Raw genomic sequence first — 22,822 nt, 5'->3', positions numbered from 1 at the left:
GGATGCAGTGCACACAACAAAATTCGTTTTATTCATTTAAATAGTTACTTACCTGGGAAGCTCCGTAATCCATACATTACTACCCCCCACCATGCCCCTCCCCCTCCCCACGTCACCGCCCTGCAGTTACTCCCACTGCCGGCCGCGGCTGGACTGTACGCTATCACCATTACTGTACTATGTTGGTGTTTGAGGTGGGTCTGGAAGGGTGCTTGAAAAATATTATGTTCAGCTGTTGATGCAAAAACAATGGGGCATATTTATCAGGCAGTTGTGTTGCCCTTGCGCCACGCAAAGGGGCGCAAGGGCGACGCAACTACTAAGTAAGATTTATCAGGCCACACATGGCCACCTCGTATGGCCTTGTGTCGTTTGATAGATGCAGGGTAACGCAACGCAGTGCAAATTGCCACATTGCGCTTCTCTACCCCAGAGAGGTGTTCCATGGGGGTTACCAAGAATCCACCCATGGATTTTGGAGCATTCCCAGATGTACCAAAACTGGCAAAGCTGGGAATGCGTCAAAATGCTACGCCTCCCAAGTGAGGCGTAACAAGGATAAATATCATTATTTCTCCTCGTTTGCACGCATAGAAAGAGGAACACGTCTCAGCGGATTGTTTTTGTGCAGGAAGGTGCCCTTTCCTGCACAAAACAATCCTTACAATGCAGGCACCATGGTGCAAGGGTGCCTGTGTTGGCGCTAGGCAGCACATTGTGTGCCAGCCCTGGGAAAAGACAGGAATGCGCCATATAATGTTAAATACAGCGCATTCCTGTGCTTTCCCTATTACACAGCTCAGCAATATGTCCCAATGTTTCTACAGGTACTTTGCTAACACCAATAGTACTTCTGAAAATAAAAGGCAGACTTTAAATTTAAGTTCCTCTTTCCATGAACTAGGAATTGTGGTACCACTCTTAAAAAGTCTGCAAAAGGATCACTTTTGTACAACACTTTTAGCCTGTGGAAAGTCTGGCAAAGTGTACAGTAATGGACTAACTATGTTTAGTTTCTGGAATGGTGCTTTTGCCTCTAATAGAGAAAATTATTTCCTCCCTGGACGGACTTCATTTCTCTCCACCTGGAGTTATACCTGGCCAGAGAGAGAATATTAAGGAAAATCTATTTCTACCCTGGCGGGCAGTATAACAGCAGGCCTAGTTTATTCACTCCAAACACTATCATTCCTGCCTGGTGTGGAAATGAATCCTCTGGATTCACAGCTTCAGTTTTGTAGTCTTGATTCTTGGTTCCACCTCATGCATCTTTCTTTCATGCCAGACACTCCCCACCATTCTAACTCACTCTCGCAATTTCTTTTTCATCCCTGCTTCCCTTCGTTGTCACTGTTTTTACGTTTTTCACCATCTTTCCCACTTTTGTCTTTTGCTTCTCTTGATCTGAATCAGTCTGCTGAGGAAAAATGAGTGCAAATCCTCACAAATGAGTACCAGTGAGCCCCATCTACAAACACTGGCTGAAATTAAGCACTGCTGGCATTGGTGTATTAACTCTAATTTCTCGACACTTTCCTTCATCCACAGTCTCCACAATGCTAAATCGGCTTTCAGTTCTGTCAGAAAAGGTGGGGGGACTGCATATGCCCTGCATATCTCTGCAATCCACCAGGCAATGACCATAGATGTGCTGTTGGTGGTGTGTTCCTACTGGCATCAGACATCACCCAGAATTCTTTGCTATTGCTAAATGGGCCATAGTTTACTACCTAACAGTAACCACAACTGCTACCCGATGTGGTTGTTTTACCATCAACATAATAATGTTCTTGCCATTAAACAATTGACACAAAGATTTATACATCTCCCTCACTGCTTTATGTTAACCAGGGCCACAGGAATTATGCAGCAGGGGAGGGTCAAATTATGCAGCAGGTTTGAGTAAATTATGTGGCAAGAAAACACACAGTATGCAGCATTATGCGGCACATTTTGTGATAGCTTAACCTCATTATTTTGTCATTTTTAAGCTTGTTAACCCTAGCTGATCATTAGTTGTACCTCTTTCATACCAGTTTAATACCCAAATATAGCAATAAGCTACAGAAAAGCGAACAGTCAACCTTTGCAAAGGGCCTTCCACTGCAACAAGTGTTGCTAAGTTTTTACTAACTTTTGAACTGTTTGAGCTAGAAACAATTTGTAGATTATGCGGCAGGTAATGGATTTGTGGCAAATGCGACAAATCTACAATTATGTGAAAATTGTAGCAACCATCGCATAATTCCAGTGGCCCTGATGTTAACCTTACGTAAGGTGATCTTAGCCCCCCACAAATGTTTAACTCCATTTAGGAAACCAGTTCTTTGTAAATGAGCATTATTAATACCATTTTGATTTGGACCCAAAACTGCGGCTAAAGAAACTTAATCTACCCATCAAGAGTATGATCACACTGGTACTGCTGGTGTTACCTTTCAAATGGTTCCCTCCAATTCCGTACAGCCGATCGTTCATGACTGCCAAGGCGTGGATGGCTCGCTTGGTGTTCATGTCTTGTTTTCTCGACCAGACGTCCATGACTGGGTCATAGCAGTACAGCCACGAGACATATTCTCCATTATGGACACCTCCTGCAAATCGAATGTTGAATTGGTGTGAAAATGTAGCTACTGGATTGGTCAGACAGGATCAAGACACCTTGGCATGATAGCCTTGCCTTCATATTCAAATATCCTGTTTTGTAAAGCATACTTGCACCCTTGGGTCTCTGGAATTACAGATGTTTATTGTTAACCAGCTCAATGGCCCTCATTTCATCTACCTCAGAACGATGAATTGCTGAGTGTCCCTGCTAGGATTTGAGCCAGGACTAAGACAGATTCCTGGAGCAGGTGTATGTACCCACTGAGCCACCAGACCCAGCAGGCAAACAACTGAGAACTTTCATGTCTGGAACACAAGTATTTTTCTTCAAGATACTACAATAAGGCTCTGACTTTCGGGCCTGGAGAGCTTTCCTATTCTCATTGTCAAAAGTTTGTGGATCATAGGTCTTTGTGGGCAGTTCAAACTTACTGGCAATGTTGTTTAACATCTAGCAGCTGTTAAAATATATCATACAAAGCAGATAGGTGCCCTAGGGCCTACTGTGATTTAAATATGAGATAATCCTTACCGGAAATGTATATCTTCCCATGATGCACTGCTCCTGCGTGAGCAGCCAGCGGCTGGGGTAAGGGCGACACATAGCGCCATTCATTTGTGTCCAGGTTGTAGCATTCCACGCTGGACAAATATCCGGTTTCGTTTCGTCCACCAACCACGTAGAGATGCTTATCCAGTCGGCATGCGTAGAAACTCGCCCTCCTAGTATGAAAAAACACAGAAATAGTGCAGGTTAATCAGACGTACAGACCCTTTGAAGATGCAGTGTTCATTCGAGCAGTAATCTCATGAAGACGCACTAAAGAGATTTTTATTCCAGCTTTGAGAATCAAATAACACCACTGGGTTTAGGCTCCCAACAGTAAGGCATAGCCTTGAACAAGTAAAGAACTTACCAGATGCCAATACTGCTCCCTTATTTAAACTCTTTTTAAAGCGTAGTCCTATTGAAACCCAACAACATGGACTGCAGACTTCTTTTTCTGTCTGAAATAAATCTTTTCTTTTATTTATTTTTTACATATCAAAATTTGAACATTATTTTCTTCTTTTTTTATCCTACTCTAACAACACACAACAATTTTTTCTCATAAAAACTTCTACTCTCATTCAGCATTCTCCCATTTAGTCACTTACATCCTGTCTTCACACACTCTTCACTTTCATTCATTCGCTGCACATAACCCATACACCCTGTATTTTATGAAACTTTCTAGTCCCTATCTCTATAACCAGCCATAGTTAACAGTATACAACACAAAAATTCAAGTATTCACAGTAATTGAGACTTTGTTTGAAAGTCTTATGGCTAACAACACATAATGGTCTACGCGTTTCGAACTCTTGCCCTTTCTAAAGTTCTCATCAGGACCACGCAGCTGAAACACAAACAAAAAACGATACTTAGATTTCCTCTCAAAACCCCACACTCTATTCTTACCACTTGGTGACTTATTATATGGAGAAGCTCACCTTCTCTTATGCTTGCTTGATTCAATATACACCTTCCAATGACAGACACTGTAACCAAATTAAATGAACAGATACATTTTAGTGAGTGTGCTTATTGTGTTCATTATTAGTGCTGATTTGTTGTTAAAGAAAAACGTACGTTTGTATTTCGGACTTGAGCCTGCTTGTCTGAGTAAAGGAGGAGTTTGAACGGGAGACGCCGAAAAAATAAAAATAAACGTGGGCCTGTTAAATGAGTGTCCTTTTGGTGGACACTAAGCTTTCTTCATGTGTCTGCATCTTGGTAGAAGTACACAATGGCTTATTTGGGCAGAAGTATTATTGCACGCTGGGGAGATCGAACGATTCTTTTTCTCCACTCAGTATAATTCACCATGGACTCACCTGCAAATTGAACGGACACATTTTTCTTGGATTAGCAACCTTTATTCAAAACACTTCCTCGTTTGAAATCGTACGGTTTTGACGATTCTTACCTCATACTGGTACTAGGAACGATTACCGGAGCCTCTTGAGTCAGCCAGAGCGTCCGCAGCCGCGGCGTCTGTTCGTCAGCCGGCTTCGGAAGAGAAACAAGGAGTCTGTTATATATTCTCCTTCTTTGGTCGTATCTGTGGTAAATAAAATCCTAATAGATGACCCTTCGTTGGCGTTTCTCCTATGCTTGGCATGTTAGGGGTCCCAGCGCTCTAGAAGTTACCTCATATTTTAATCTAGGTCCAATATTTTGTAAAGGATGGAGTTCGTGATAAAATACCCCAGACCTAAGGAACACATATATATATATATTCACTGAAAAAAACATAGGTTATAGACCATATATAGTTAGGAATTAGCATTTACAAAACCTTGAAAATTCACTGAAAAAACCATAGGTTATAGACCATATATAGTTAGGAATTAGCATTTAAAAAACCTTATTTTACTCACACAAAACCATTGAAATTCCATATATAGTTAGTTGTACTAACTATATATCGCGCACCCGCAATCCACTGCTGATCATGTCACATATTACATCATTCATGACATGGTCAGTGACATCACTGATGACATCACTGATGACATCTCAAATGACATCACTGATGACATCACTGATGACATCTCAAATGACATCACTGATGACATCACTGATGACATCTCAAATGACATCACTGATGACATCACTGATGACATCTCATTTGACATTACTGATCACATCACTGATGACATCATTCATGTGATAATACGATGAACCTCTTCAGACTCTAATATAACCTTAGATACACTCACTGTAAACATACACTCACAGACTGTCACTCATCCATGGAGTTACTCAGACACCTAGTCAGTCATGCAAAGAATCAATCACACCTCCATTTTCTCAACTATACAGTTATACACACCTTACTTATTCAAACATATACTAAAACATATTTACTCTCTTTACAGTATCTTGATGCAGATGAAGTGAGGCCTATCTTAAAACATGGTGCATCTTTTGCATTGCTGTTGTTTCAGAAAAGTGTCGCAACACACTAACATTTTAAATAATTGCTTCAGGATGCCAATAAGATGTCTACTATCCAGAGGTTTGTTTCAGGTGAGGCCTACTCAGGGTTGCAGATGAAATTTCGAGTTGTTGAAGAGAATAGAGGACATAATACATGTGAAGGTCTACCAATGAAGTGAGTCATGTCCACTGCACTCTTCAACAAAGTCCAAACCTCCTATGTTTCCCTGGACAGACCTAAACTTGATCTGCACAATGTGATTCGTAATGATAGGAAACACAGGTGATGTAATTGAAATACATGCAATTTATTTTGCTCATTTCACAATCACATCACTTGTGTTTCCTTTGCTTAGGTATCTCATTGTGCAGATGTAGTCTAGCATATGAAAGAATACGCAGAAGTGCAGCACTGCATGCAACAACTTTGACACTTACAGAAGCCTCACCTTCTCCATGCCTCCTACACAGTTCTACATATACATCATAAATGCAAACAGTACAGAATTAATTATACATGTTAAATGGTTTATTTTTGCTGTTCTCAGAATGTATCAAAATTCACTAAAAACAGTGACTTGAAGGTATTCATCATGTAACAGCGGGAAAAAAAAAACACAATCAAAATGATTGTGTTTAAAAACCCATACAACATCAGAAATCAAAATTCAGAACTCCTTAAAGTTAACTTACTTTTCATGACGTCCAAGGATGTCCTATGAACAGCTTACACTCTTTTGTGCTGTTATTACTTTCAGCCCGCCACTTTCTGAAAGAAAATCTCCATCGTTTTTAAAAACACGTTACATGCAATAAATGACTTCTTGCTCTCTACCACAATTTTCCACAAGGCCAAATCTGGTCAGAGCCATTTATAACTCTTGGATTTCTTGTAAGCCAATCCCGTCATTTGGCATTTCCGCAACTTTCAGAATTAAAATGTTGAAGATCATTTTCACAATCCTGGAATAGTAATATCTTCCCCTTCTTGCTCAGTCATGTTCTACTTTTCCTATGACACTGATACAAGCAGACATACACTACCTCTATGACTACTACAATTATCTAATTCTCTACATCACTTTTAATCACAAAGCAATGTAAAACAGTAGACAGCATTGCAGACTTACATTCCCTCTACTCCATGTTTTGATTGGCTGCTTCAATTAGCTTATAAAAAGAAACAGTTTTTCTGAACTCATTCAAAGTGCACGTATTTCTCCATAATGTCCAGTCCTATGGTTAGAAGTTATGTCTCTGAACTACACTTATCCTCAAGGCCAAATTGTGTAGGAGCCATTAGAACTTCTTGAAATTCCACAGAGCACATCCCGAGATTATTTCCCTAAAATTTTGGTTTTAAAAACACCAGGTAAGAGTTTTTAAGGTCATACGGCAATTTTTTTGTGAAAATTAAAACAGAATCATTGCAGAATGACCAGCCATTTCTAGACTTTAAATAAGCTGTGTAATGTCCTGATGTTATTGAAGGGCCGTCATGATATATAATTGCTGCAGTTACAAAAGTCCTTCCTGATATTGACAACTGCGAAGCTACAAATTTTTTTATTAAAGTTGTCAATTTTGTTCCATCAGGCCTACATCGTTGGAACATTAAAATGACATACTGGCCATATGTTCGTATAAATAATGTGGACATCATTTCAGATTTACATTGGCTACACTCCATGTTGTGATCAGCTGCTTTTACTAGCTTATTAAAGGAGACTGATTTACTGTCTGGCAAAGTTAAATATATAAATCTTTCTGAGTCTACACTAGTAGTACTTGATACCATACAGTTCTCGCAGTCATGCTGCCATTGATAAGAAAGCCCAAACAGCTGATCTACATCTACACCTTCAGCATGTAATACATCAAGCATATACATTAAAAACTCCTGACAATCTTGCTGAATATTTTGAGAGAATTGTGTTTGGCCTGAACATCTGTCTAACAGATTTCGAATTTCAGACACACTTTCTATGTTTCTTCTATCAGTGCTACATTTCTCTAACACAGAATTTAACAAACTGCAAAATCTTTGATCAGAATTGACCACAATCTCTTCTTTTACATTTTTTAGAGAAAACAAAACATTAACCACTACATTAGCATAGCAGTTGACACCAGAACTGTTTTCAAACTGAAAACCAACAACATCTTCAACAGAATCCTTTTTGTTTCTGCTTGTAATATTAGGTTCATTGACTTTTTGTCTTTTTGCTACAACCTCCCCAGTATTGTTCTCATTCCTTCGTTTCCGGCCTACCACACGTTTCTCAAACAAAGGATACTGAGGCAAATGTGGCGCATACTCTCTTCTTAACCTATTGTATTCCTTAACACAATCTAGATCCGCACAAATGTTTGTGACATCACACTCAATCAAGTACAATCCCGATAAAGTTCTAACTCGTGACAATGCCACATATGCCATACCCTCCTTGAACACAGAACTGCCAATATTCACCAATGCACTGTCTACACTTAAACCTTGCGATTTATGGATTGTCACCGCATATGCCAAGCAAACAGGAAACTGCTTACGGCGAACATATAAGTCTTTTACAAGCAAAAATCTAGCAGAACAACGAGCAATTAGCTGTACTTCCTCAATGCCATCAAATTTAATTTTTAAAAATTCAATTCCATCTCTATTTCTGTATTTCACAAAATCAACAACATTACCCATTGATCCATTTAGCAGACCTCTTTCAACATGTAAATTCCTTCTTAAAATTATACGGCAGTTCAAGCACACATTCAGAGTCTTTTCAAAACCTGCAGTTTTAGATATACTCTTCTCTAATGAATCCAATTTTGTTTTCAGATTCTCAGACAAAATAATTGTTGATCCCATATGCTCTACTCTATCAATAGCTTCCAGTTTCACAATCTCTTGCTTTTCTAAATGCAACATTTTGTTGTTAAATTTGGCACATTCTGCAAGAGTTGGCATCAAACATATTCCAGATTTCTTCTCAGTAATTTTCTGAAAAATATTCTCAGGCACAACATCTTGTTCTGGATATAAATTTGACAGTAATCGTGCATGTAAAGCTTCTTTCCCATGCTCGGTCACTTTTCCAATTCTAACATCTTGTAGAATAGTCTTGTAAACTTCATCCTTCGCCTGACGCATATTTTCATGCAGTTCAGCATAATTGAAGTTTAACCATATATTGACGTTGCCAATGCTGCCTAGGCACTTCCTGGTATCTTCATGCGTGAGCATTTTGAACACAGGTTGCCCTTTCACTGGTGTCAGCTGCAGAAGATCTCCGAAAACAATGATGTGTTTGCCACCAAATAACACATCATACTCTGTTTTGAGAACTTCTTGCATCCTCAAATGCACAAAGGCAAGCATGACATTGGAAACCATGCTTACTTCGTCAATGATAAGAAGTTTCATTTTCCTCAAGATTCTTGAAACTTCAAAACAAGCATCTCCAGATAGCTTGTGATATTGTAATTTGTTGTCATGCTCCACTGGCAGCATCAGTAAACGATGTAAAGTAATCCCTTTAATATTATGTGCTGCCAGTCCAGTTGGAGCAGTGACAACACAAGACAGCGATGACTCTGTCCTTTCCTGCAAATAGCATGAAATTGCTTTAATGAGGAAACTTTTTCCAGTTCCCGCTTCTCCACTCACGTACAGTCGGACAGGCTTCAACGACGTACATGAGCACTCTTTCTTATCATGACTTAATCCATGATCAATTTGCATGGTAACTTCGTCATATATTTTCCTCTGCTCAACGTTGAGTTGTCTTTCCAACTCTTCTAAGTTAACCGCATCCTCTTGAGCATGTGCCATGGCTCTTTCCACTTCATTCATAGCAGTGGCAGCTTCATTTTCGATAACAGGTCCTCCTAGTGGATCCTGACTCAATGAAGCAGAACTCTGACTGTCCTGAGAACTGTTTCTGGCAATCTCGGCTGCAATCGTTGCTTCCTGCTCAATTTCCGCATTCAACATTTCTACATATTTGGGAAAAGCAGGACATTCTATGGTCTCCTTGGCGGCATTGAAAGAGTCTTCGTAACAGAGGAAATCTCCAAGCAGTTCCTCTTCTGCACGCCAAGGCTTGAAAAGTTGCAAAAGTGCTAAATAGAAAAACTCCTTTTTTTCAGGAGATTCACCACTCAATTTTCGATGGTTTACCAAGTGGCATTTTCTTTGCTTGACCAGACATCCCTCACTTCCTATTACAGCATACACTCCTTTCTCAGTATCTTCTTTGATGTTCCTCTTGAATATGTAATTTTGCAGAACCTCATACAGACAAACATTCTCGAGGTGACTGCTTCGAGTTGGATAATATGTATCCAACATGTTTGTCTTCAAAATGTCGGTACTGTTTGGTTCCTTTTCCGCCAAATACTCAATTTCCCGCACAGGTTTGAGAACTCGATTACGCGTTGCTGCAAGACCAAGACTCGCCCAAACGATACTCCTGGACTTGGCATAGAGACTTGCTGAAGACAACCGGTCAGAACATTCGTACGCTCCGATTTCTCGATGCGACAACATCTTCAGACTGAAACTGTACAACTTCTTGCTGAGGCTCTTTTCATGGGAAATGTCCTCCCACATATCCTTCAATTCTGTCTTCTCTTTTTTGGTGATGTAAGATGTCACATACCGAGCCACAGCCATACAGTTATCAGCCACAAACTGTATATCCATGTTAGCATTCCACATGGACAAAATCACCGGGTTGTAGTCGTTGATGTACTTGGACTCTTGGTTCCTCTTCAAATTGTAAGTGTTTTTAGGTGATTTCTTCATGACATTGTGTCGCAGCGAAGACATCAAACTGTTTACTCTTCCTTTAGAAATCACCGGTCGTGGAAAGCCGAAACGACATTTAGTGTAGAACTTGTCCTTGTTTCGGAATTTACGACGGCAGTACTTTCCACATCGATGGCTTTGGAAACGCAGAACTTTTTCTCTTAGGCTTTTCTTCTCCTTTGCGTTTGGAACAGCACACGTAGAATACTGTTGGATGAAACTCATCACTGAGTCTTCTGGATCCGTTCCAAATTTAGGTGCATCCTTGATCCACAGCAACATATGTATATGAGGAGCACCTCTTGCTTGGTACTCCTTTCTCCAGAAGAAATCCAACACCTCTCCAAGAGGTAGATTCTTCTTATTCATGATGAAAGACATCATAGCTTCAAATCTATGATTGAAGTACCTACATACATTGACTGGATCCAAAGAGCACAGTTCTCCAGGTGTCTTGAATTCGATGTTATCTACGTTAGCATTTGCCTCTCGTAGAAATTCAAGTAAGTCTTCCCAGCCATACTCGGCACAGCTCAGAGTGAGGAACCATGTGGGAGTACCTAAGTTCCTCAGCATACATTTTAAATCACCATGACGACGGTACCAGTACTCATTAGTACCACGCTGACACGCCATGAGATTAATCAGGTGAGAATCCAAAATACTGTCTTGGACATTGACTTTATCCATAAAGTCACTTGCCGAGATGTTTTGCATGTGTATACCACTTTTCAAGATGTGGTTCACTGCATATGACAGTCCAGACAGATCGCTTTCAAACAGGAGATGAAACAAATAAGGAATGCATTGTCGAAACCTAGCATCTCCTGCATACAATCGCAAAGTCCGGTATTCAGAAGCAGGAATTTGATGAGGTCGCTCATCATATCTTCCTCCCTGACCTGTTGGAAAAAGCTGTGGGAAACACCGAGCTTCCAAACTTTCCTCCCAAACACTAATGGGACTCCCTTTGGCTTGTTTCATTTGAAACAACTCAATAGCATTCCCCATGACTTCCTTGGAATGCAAAGGATGAACACTATAATGTTCATATATTTCTTCACTAGTAGAGGGTTCTACTTTCTCAATTTGACCAGCACACAAATCGCTATCCTCTTCCTCACTTACTTCCTCTTCTGCAGCATATACATTCTTATAGTATTTATTATTTGTTTTCAAATACAATGTTGCCTTTTTAACTTTCCTAACATCTACTAAATCTTGCCATATTTTCTTATTCTTTGTCGGAACCCCATTAACTAAGATAACCAGAGGTTCCTCTTCCACTTTTTCTACTCCAATTGTGTTAATGTTTTTCTTCAAATCTAGAGGCAAATAAACAACTCTTCCCTTTAATCCTCTCTGTAAATCTGATGGAGGCAATTTCCCTGTCTTTGGCTCCATTCTTACAATAGCCTGAAAGGGATGGATACTTTGAATCAAAATAGATTCATAAGTATTTAAATCCTTCAATTCAGAAGGAATCTCAACCAATTCCAGATTATTATGAACTGCTCTAGCAGGCATCTGGTTTTGATTTAATTTGCAACAACAATAAGTACACACACGTTGATCCAATCCCAAATCAAAACAATTTTCTACCATCAAGTATGTTGCAAAATCCTTCCATTCACTATTATTTTCCCTTTCACTTTTTGCATATAAATCCACTAACTTAGTCTGATTCTTATAATAAGTGCGTCGACAACACACACAAGTGAAATTAGGCCTCTCACTTGATTTCACCTCAAATGTCGCAATTTCCCTCTGAAAATTATCTGTACTGGAAACCTGTACACTATCTTCCACATGACCCTCTTCTTCTTGCTCAATTTCAACATTCTCCTCTTTACTTCCAAAGTAACAAAACTCAATTTCTTCACATATATTCTTCACATCTATTTCAGAACCATGCAAAAGAGCAGCGCATAATTGTTTAAGCATAATTGCTGGACTCTTAGCATAATACAACATTCTAACTAATTTCCTCACTTTGTTATGATGCACTGCTAGCATCCTGAAATGATGAAAAACACTCTGGCATACTCTCCTGGAAAGACAAGCCAGTGAATGACCATGCAAACCTGTCACTTCTCTTACTCTGCAAGGATCTAATTCTTGCAACAACCTTATTTTCTGCTTCAAACTTTTCTTATTAAATGACCGTACAAAATCACAAAGCAAATTGATGGAATCCTGTCTCACACTGCAGATACTACTACACTTCCAGGTGTACACAGGACCCTTAGCACGTCTTCCTAAAACCTCATTACCTAACACCTCTTCTGCCTCTGTTGTCACAAGTTTTTCTTTTTCAACTGGACAACCATCTTTCACTTCATAAGCACGACCACTGGTGTCAACTGCATGCACCAAATCATTATCCTGGAAATAACTCTCCTCATTAAAAAATGCCTCACAGCTTGAACTATGCATCCATTCTCCAGAAAAAACTTCACAAAAATTACTACGATTAACTATTCTCTTCCATCTACTATTTCTTTTGAAATCATAAATTGCCTTGTTTAGCTTCCTAATTCTATTGATTATCAAAATAAATAAATTACGTTTAATTTCAAATGCCTGATCAATAACTTTCTCAACTTTTTTTTTTCTCTTATAAAAAACCAGTTTCTGTTGACGTTTCTTAATATTTTTTAACAAATTGCCAATTATCCTGTTGCGGAACATTCGTTTACGAATCTCCCTAAACTGTTGTTTCCTTCTACTATCATGCACAGAGTTATCTCTTGCTCTAGCAGTAACATTTTTCATTGGCCTTTCCTTTCCATTTGATTTCCTTCTCGTTTTATGGACTGAAACATTTTCTGTAGTAATATTTTTTTTACTACACATATTTCTTATGAATTGTTTTGTGCTCTTACCCGGTGCTTTCTTCGTGACTTGACAAATCTTTTTGTTAGAGGACTGCTGCTTATTTTTTTTCACCTGCTGTCTTTGACGTTTTGCAGCCTTTCTCTGTCTTTCTATTGTAGGCATGGTGAAATCTTGAAATGATCTGCAGTTGAATCTGTGGTAAAATATAATAAAAAATGTTATTAACCATTATTACCAAACAGTAAAACGATAACAGTGATCAAAAACTTAACACACTACTTGACATTTTAAATAGAAGATTTTTTAGTCCTTGCAAATTTACAATACAGAAATACCAGAAAAGAAATGACATTTATATTTATGTTACCTATGCTATTTTATATGTGAATCTGATCTAATTTTATGAGCATATTTTAATATTTTATTGAAGACACTACACATAACCTGCTTTTGAAGGTGTCTTTATTTTTAAATTAAACGGTTTACCTTTTTACTTTTTATTAATTATAAATTTTAAAAATAAATGTTTATATTTCCATAGGCTCAAGCAGGTCAGCTTCCCATCCTATTTCATATAATTCCGACAAATCTGCATCCTCATCACGCTCTTCTTCATCCTCAGGATTTAAATCATCCAAGGGATCAACATCCACTGATGTTTCAATTACAAGTTCAATGATGAGGTCAAAATCAACTGATTGCAGATTGTCGCTCATGTTGAGGTTGTCTTTATCTTTAAAGAAAGATAACAACAATGAGATGTTGCAGAGTAAGAGACAAATCTCAGAGATTATAATAGAAAAATTGTTTAACAAGAGTAAAATTTTGCAGCTATTATTTAGCCATGTCCAGCGATGCTGAGCAGGTGAAGCCTATGTCTAATTTTTCACTGAACAGGACTCATCTCTTCTTAACCTTGGATAAGCCTCACCGACTCTGTGTCCCCTGCACATACTTAAATGTAAAGGGGCAGATTTATGTTAAATGGCACATCCCCAGGCATGCACCAGTTAACGTGCACCACTGCTCTGCCACCCATGGTGTGCCGCATTTACAATCAGATAGGAGAAACCTGCGTCAAAACCCTGCGCCTGCTTTAAGCAGGCATAGGTCTTGACGCAACATTGTGGAGATGGTGCACCCTTGAGCGTTGCTGGAGCTGCATCGCACTTGAGATACAACTCCAGCAATGCGCCACCTTAACGGCACAGATGCGTCACGCATCTGTGCCGTTTTTGCCCCATGCTGCGCCGCATTGTAAATGCAGCACACCATGGGTGGCGGAACAGCGGCGCAGGATGACTGGAACATCCCTGGTGATGCGCCAGTCATCATAAATCTATCCCTAAGCTTCTTATCTTGTTAGAGATGAACTGCCATATGTATCATCAAAATATTTTGCATTTCCTAAATAGCGAATTTTAAGGAATAAATAGCGATTCTTTACCATTCCTAATTTGCGATGAGCAAATTGCTAATTGCAAGTTACCCATTCATTTCCATGGGCTAGGAGGCTCATAGGAATGAAGGTTTAATTTGCGATTAGCAATTTGCTCATCACAAATTAGGAATTTTTCCAAGGGTGCAGGGGTGTCTCAAGAACACCCTGCTGCACCCCTGAAAAAGAAATTTGGGGGCATATGGCACACATACATGCCCTAAGGGCATGTGTTGGCGTCATATGTGACCTTTTGTTTTTTTTAAAAAAAGCTTTTTGAAAAGAATTCACAAATTACCACCAATTTACCACAATAGTTTACAAATCCTTAATGTCATTTTTTACATATTTTTTGTTTGATACATTGCATTTAAGTAGTCTCAAAAAAATTTGCAAATCCTTCAGTGCAATTGCAAAATAAGGAATAGCAAATTTTGCTACTCCTTATTTTGCATCAAACTTGTTTGATACATACCATTTGTCTAATTAACATTCGCAAAGGCCGAAATTCGTAGAATTTTGATCTTTGCGAATGCTAATTAGCTTGATACATATGGCCCCAAGTGAGGCCTGTCTTGCGACATGGTGCATCTTTTGCATCACTGCTGCATCGGTTTCATGTGGTACGTTTTTTTTACACCATGACATATCTGCCTAAATGCATCAATTTGTAATGTTGTCGCCTCATAGCAAATCTTTTGCACCGCCGCTGCATCATAAAAGTGACGCACAGTGGCAGAAAAGAGGCATACACCTATCATAAATCTGTCCCTAGCATTTTAAATGATTAATCCAGGATGACAATAAGGTGTGGCCTATCCAAAGGTTTGTTTAAGTTGAGGCCTACTCAGGATTGCAGATTAAAGTTACGCTTGATGAAGAATACAGAGGAGATAATACATGTAAAGGCCTACCAATGAAGTAAGTAATGTCCACTTTATTGCGCCAGTCATCATAAATGTATCCCTAAGCTTCTTATCTTGTTACAGATGAACCACCATATGTACCATCAAACTATTTTGCATTTCCTAAATAGCAAATTTTAAGGAATAAATAGCAATTCTTTACCATTCCTAATTTGCAATGAGCAAATTGCTAATTGCAAATTACCCATTCATTTCCATGGGCTAGGAGGCTCATAGGAATGAAGGTTGCAATTTGCGATTAGCAATTAGCTCATCACAAAATAGGAATTTTTTCAAGCGTGCAGGGGTATCTCAAGAACACCCTGCTGCACCCCTGAAAAAGAAATTTGGGGGCATATGGCACACATACATGCCCTAAGGACATGTATGGGCGTCATATGGGACCTTTTGTTTTTTAGAAAAAAATGCTTTTTGAAAAGAATTCGCAAATTACCACAAACTAGAAGTTGGTGGTAGTTTCCAAATCCTTAATATCATTTTTTACATATTTTTTGTTTGATACATTGCATTTAAGGAATCGTAAAATTTGCAAATCCTTCAGTGCAATCGCAAAATAAGGAATAGCAAATTTTGAATTAAGGACATTTTAAGTCATTTCCATATGTGCAGTGTTTTGAAATTATGATTTGAAAATCGTTTTTGGGGAAAAGTAATGGTTTGCAAATTTATGAAAAGGACATAATGGTGTATGCTTCTCTATAAGGCATTTCAGTGTCTCTGATGTCATTTTTCCCATATTACATTATAAGACCTTTCCCCATGGAGCACATTCCTTGTAAATATGCTCCCACCTGAGCATGGCGAATTTAGATTTTGACTGTTTGAGTCACATAACCATGTTAAAAGTGACCCAAAAAAATTGCAAACGTTTTAAAAAAACACATTCATGTGTCTTAAGGACATTTTAAGTCATTTCCCCATGGACAGTGTTTTCTAAGTGGCGCAAAAAAGGCATACACCTATCATAAATCTGTCCCTAGCATTTTAAATGATTAATTCAGGATGACAATAAGATGTGGCCTATCCAGAGGTTTGTTTAAGGTGAGGCCTACTCAGGATTGCAGATTAAAGTTACGCTTGATGAAGAATACAGAGGACATAATACATGTAAAGCTCTACCAATGAAGTAAGTGATGTCAACTTCATTGCGCCAGTCATCATAAATGTATCCCTAAGCTTCTTATCTTCTTAGACATCAACCGCCATATGTATCATATAACTATTTTGCATTTCCAAAATAGCGAATTTTAAGGAATAAATAGCGATTCTTTACCATTCCAAATTTGCGATGAGCAAATTGCTAATTGCAAATTACCCATTCATTTCCATGGGCTAGGAGGCTCATATAAATGATGGTGCAATTTGCGATTAACAATTTGCTCATCGCAAATTAGGAATTTTTCCAAAGCTGCAGGGGTGTCTCAATAACACCCTGCTGCACCCCTGAAAAAGAAATTTGGGGGCATATGGCGCACATAAATTTTAACAACATTCCTTTACCTCAAAAACGATTTTCAAATCATAATTTCAAAACACTGCACATGGGAAAATTACTTAAAATGTCCTTAAGACACATAAAAGCGTTTTTTGATTGCCTTTGCAGCATGTTTGTATCACTTTTAACATGGCTATGTAACACAAACATTCAAAATCTAAATTTGCCATGCACAGGTGGGAGCATATTTACAAGCAATTTGCGCCACAGAGAAAGGTCTTACACTAAAATGGGAAAAATAACATCAGGGACAGTCAATTGCCTTATAAAGAAGCATACACCATTATGTCCTTGTCATAAATTTAAAAACAATTCCTTTTCCCCAAAAACGATTTTCAAATCATAATTTCAAAACACTGCACATGGGAAAATGACTTAAAATGTCCTTAAGACACATGAAAGCGTTTTTTGATTGCCTTTCCAGCATGGTTGGGTCACTTTTAACATGGCTATGTAACACAAACATTTAAAATCTAAATTTACCATGCACAGGTGGGAGCATATTTACAAGCAATTTGCGCCACAGAGAAAAGTCTTACATTAAAATGGGAAAAATAACATCAGGGACAGTCAATTGCCTTATAAAGAAGCATACACCATTATGTCCTTGTCATAAATTTAAAAACAATTCCTTTACCTCAAAAACGATTTTCAAATCATAATTTCAAAACACTGCACATGGGAAAATTACTTAAAATGTCCTTAAGACACATAAAAGCGTTTTTTGATTGCCTTTCCTGCATGGTTGGGTCACTTTTAACATGGCTATGTAACACAAACATTCAAAATCTAAATTTTCCATGCACAGGTGGGAGCATATTTACAAGCAATTTGCGCCACATAATTCATAATTTTCTCCTTAAAGCACACTATTCTCTATCTAAATTAAAGAAATATTTTCTCACCTTAGCAAATACTTTGAGTTTGAAAACAGTCTCAGAAACACACCAATTTGTCTTCAGCAGAGCAAAAGGTATGCACTCCAGAGTCTGCAGCTATCAAAAGCACAGAAATGCTGTAATTCTTCACACATATCTCTCATGTCACCCAATCAAAACTCTTCCCTCACTTTTTTTCAAATGAAAACCCTTCCCCCCTCTGCCCTTTCTGTCTTTTCTGCATGGCAACCACCTCTTGGAAGACTTCTGGTGTTTGCAAGTTCACACAACTTTGTTGCAATTGAACTCTGAACTCTCAGTGCACCTGCATATCCAGTGCATTCTTTCATTTAATGATTTTTTATTGACCATTCAAAATACATCTTTCAAAGAACACATCCGTGCACCCTAACTTTCTGTTTTCAGCAATCAAAATCCACCAATCACTGTTACTGCTTCATGAACACAGAAACTCCACAGTTTTTTTCATTTTAAACTCTCATTTTTTCAACTGCCATTTCATTGCCACACTTCATCTGACTGCAGGAGAACCTTCTCTCACCATGTTTTCTGTCTGGATTGTTGGACATAGTTATATTCACTGGGCTCAAAGGTACGTTGAAAACAGGAAATTACCTAACCTCAATTTACAAGATGTGGAAATTAAGTGGTTTGGCCACAGAGGATTAAAATGTCACCAATTGATACCATTGGTGAAAACCTTTATGTATTTGCCCAAACCTGACCTGTTAATTGTGCACTGTGGAGGTAATGACTTGGGCACTTTGACTGGTGTAGGTCTGGAAATGCTTTTAAAGGACACCTTTGAGCAATTAATGGCACTTTTTCCTCAGACTGCCTTGGTATATTCAAATATATGCCAAAGACAGAAATGGAGGTGGTCAAACCAATTTTGTCCACAAATTGAGAAGTCGAGGAAGCATGTAAACAAATCTGTTTCAGCTTACATGAGAGACCATGGAATGGGCTTCCTGTACAACAATAACTTGCGTTACTACATGCAAGATATCTACAGAGGAGATGGAGTTCACTTCTCAGATGAGGGCAACAGAGTTTTCACTCTGAATTTAAGAATGTGCATTGGTACCTACTTATAAGTACCTAAATGTACCATAAACCCAAAAGCTCTTCTCAGAGCTACCCTACATCTGATCACTCACAATTATTATTTTACTCTAACATTTTTCACTAATTTCCAACAAAGTACGCTCCCTGGGGCGCTACCCGGTACGCGAACCGGGAGCTAACCTCGCGAATTTTTTTTTAAAAATGTTTTTTTTTCGCACATATAAGCCTCCTCAGCCACCCTCAGAAAACCTAGGGGGTCAAGATAACTCTACCGTGCCCCCTTCTACCCATTCTGAACATTATTTGCCCTCCATCTTGTATCTTAATTCGACCGAAACACAAAATGGTGGACTCCCGGAACGCTTAAGGTTCGCGAACCGGGGCGCTCAACGGTTCGCGTACCGGGTCGCTCTCTGGGAAGCGCACCATCAAAAAAGGTGGGAAAGTAGTTCACAGAAAAGCCACTGGAGACAATTTCACCAAATATAGATTAGCTCATACTACATACCAATCCCTACCATTTTCACAAATTTGATTGGAATTCCATTTAGTCATTTAGCCTGTAGACCTCTCTAAATACCCTGAGGTAAATTACTTCACAAAACACATCTGAAGTGTTGGAATTGACAACCAATGAAAATGTTACTTTCATTTTCTATTTTTTTTACCTGACATTTCATTGGTTATATACCTGAATATATATAAAGGAAGAGAAGAAAACACAGCCATTTTGACTACTACTTCTTGCTGTACATTTCAATAGTATTTTCACTAATTCCTTCAACTTCTTTCTAAAGGTAAGTTTTTATTTTTAAAACTGAAGTATATTGTGCACTATAAGTTAATATGGTAAACTTTTTCTGATAGATATATACTATCCCTCTGTAGTAGTTATAGATTTAGAGAGACTTCTCTGTTATAGTTATGGATGGAGTTAGGCTTCTCTTGTATAATTATGAATTTACTTACGTTAAATCACATACACTTTTTTATATTCCTACTTCCACTCTGATACTATACACTGCCCAAAGATAAATTCACTGATAAAAAATGCCTATCTAAAATTATTCCCAACATTGCCCTATCTCTACTAATATATATTTTTTTAATCCAAATTTCAGGCAAAATGGAAGGCGAAAACCAAGTTTCTTTTGAAATGGACCTGCAAGAGAGCAGCCAAGAATTGATTGATACAATTGATCAAATTGACATTGAATTTTTCGATGAAACTTGGGACAATGAACTACTGCAATGTGTACAAGCAGTAGATAACCTCCTTGCAAATGAGGACATTTTACACCCTCAGAGACTACAATGTATATTCCATGATAATTATGAAATTTCTGACAATGAAATGTTAGAAAGTTTAATAAATTATGAAACACAATCACAATAAAAAAAAATGCTTAAAAAATAAAGAAAATAAAAAATAATCAACAAAAACAACAATCAATTAACATACAGCATTTGAAAAGTCTATCATTCATTTTTCATTGCAGTACGCTGCCCAGAACGCTTCCCGGTTCGCGGACCGGGCGCTCCCCACGCAAAAAAAACAAAAAAATGTTTTTGTTTTTTTTGCTCCGCGTGGCCCTTTTAAAACCTCCACATTAAACCTAGGGGGTCAGGGAGGATCTAGTATGCCCCCTTATGGTCATTTTCGCCTTTGTTTTGGCCTCCTCTTGTCTCTCAATCCTACCGAGAGACAAGATGGCGGCCGCTCCGGACTGTTTAGAATGTTGACAGACACCGGAGAGCCAATCAGCTTAGCTACGCGAAGTTCCGGTACGCTTAAGGTCCGCGGACCGGAGCGCTGCCCGGAGCGCGCTTACAGATATATATCTTTTTTTAAACGTTAATTTCTCAAAATCCACTGGAGCACATATATTGAGACCTAGAAAAGGCACATCGGGCTACCAGTCCCTACAATTTTGCCAAGTTTCATGGAAATCCATTCAGCCGTTCGGGCTAAAAGTGAGGCCAACCGCCCTATGGAAAACTCAATGTTAAAAACACGTTTTGGGACCCCCCTTTTTTCTCGGCCCCCCCTTGACGAAACCCCCCCAAATTTCCAAGGGCTGCTCAGAAACAAAATGTTCCATTTTCCAGAAAATGTCAGCCAATTCCGTCCACAAACGCCAAAGTTATTAGACATAGAATTTTCAAAAATCCCATAGGGAAGAAATCCTAACTATATATACCTACTGGCGACCGCCAGTAGGTAATATATATATATATATATGCCACGAAAAGAATATAAGGAATACGTGACCAAATCAGAAACTCAGCACATTTACTACAACTCCTAGGAAGCCTCTTCATGCGGCGAATCAGCCTCGATGAATGCGTAATAAGGCAGCGCCTTAAGCACGCACCGTTGCAGAGAGAATGCACGCAAAGACGCGTCTCGGAAGTGCCATTGACTTGGACCTAGATTAAAATACGAGGTAACTTCTAGAGAGCTGGGACCCCTAACATGCCAAGCATAGGAGAAACGCCAACGAAGGGTCATCTATTATGATTTTATTTACCACAGATACGACCAAAGAAGAAGAATATATAACTGACTCCGTGTTTCTCTTCCGAAGCCGGCTGACGAATAGACGCCGCAGCTGCGGACGCTCCGACTGACTCAAGAGGCTCGTTAATCGTTTCTAGTGACAGTAGGGGGTAAGAATCGTCATAACTGTAGGATTTCAAAAGAGGAAGTGTTTAGAATAAAGGTTGCTAATTAAAGAAAAAATTGTCGGTTCAATTTGCAGGTGAGCCCATGGTGAATTATACTGAGTGGAGAAAAAGAATCGTTCGATCTCCCCAGCGTGCAATAATACTTCTGCCCAAGTAAGCCATTGTGTGCTTCTACCAAGATGCAGACACATGAAGAAAGCTTAGTGTCCACCAAAAGGAAGCTCATTTAACGCCCCCCCGTTTATTTTTATTTTTAGGCGTCTCCCGTTCAAACTCCTCCTTTACTCAGACAACCAGGCTCAAGTCCGAAATACGAACGTAAGTTTTTCTTTAACAACAAATCAGCACTAACAATGAACACAATAAGTACACTCACTAAAAACTATCTGTTCATTTAATTTAGTTACAGTGTCTGTCATTGAAAGGTGTATATTGAATTAAGCAAGCATAAGAGAAGGTGAGCTTCTCCATATAATAAGTCACCAAGTGGTAAGAATAGAGTGTGGAGTTTTAAGAGGAAATCTAAGTATCGTTTATTTGTTTGTGTTTCAGCTGCGTGGTCCTGAAGAGAACTTTAGAAAGGGCAAGAGTTCGAAACGTGTAGACCATTATGTGTTGTTAGCCATAAGACTTTCAAACAAAGTCTCAATCACTTTGAATACTTGAATTTTTGTGTTGTATACTGTTAATTATGGCTAGTTATAGAGATAGGGACTAAAAAGTTTCATAAAATATAGGGTGTATGGGGTATGTGCAGCAAATGAATGAAAGTGAAGAGTGTGTGAAGACAGGATGTGAGTGACTAAATGGGAGAATGCTAAATGAGTGTGTTGTTAGAGTAGGATAAAAAAGAAGAAAATAATGTTCAAATTTTGATATGTAAAAAATAAATAAAAGAAAAGATTTATTTCAGACAGAAAAAGAAGTCTGCAGTCCATGTTGTTTGATTTCAATAGGACTAAGCTTTAAAAGAGTTTAAATAAGGGAGCAGTATTGGCATCTGGTAAGTTCTTTACTTAGCTTTGAGAATCAAGCAGCAGGTGGTACCTGTTGCTGCAGGTCCGAATTCCCCG

The 22,822-nt window shown here is 38.6% G+C and overlaps 1 protein-coding gene across 1 annotated transcript in view; it reads right to left on the bottom strand.

The window, feature by feature from the left end:
• The window catches only part of KLHL14 (kelch like family member 14), a 165,230-nt gene that overhangs the window by 11,494 nt on the left and 130,914 nt on the right, over positions 1-22,822 (bottom strand). Inside the window, exons 6-7 of the mRNA XM_078685674.1 lie at positions 3,140-3,330; positions 2,436-2,594 (exon numbers count right to left, since the gene is read on the bottom strand). Of these exons, the coding sequence (XP_078541800.1) occupies positions 2,436-2,594; positions 3,140-3,330 (350 nt within the window). The remainder of the gene's footprint in view (positions 1-2,435; positions 2,595-3,139; positions 3,331-22,822) is intronic.

This window comes from Lissotriton helveticus, chromosome 4_1, assembly GCF_964261635.1.
Source record: "Lissotriton helveticus chromosome 4_1, aLisHel1.1, whole genome shotgun sequence".
NCBI classification, from domain to species: Eukaryota; Metazoa; Chordata; class Amphibia; order Caudata; family Salamandridae; genus Lissotriton; species Lissotriton helveticus.
Note: the sequence above shows the minus strand (reverse complement) of the source record. Positions and strands in the feature narration are given on the sequence as shown.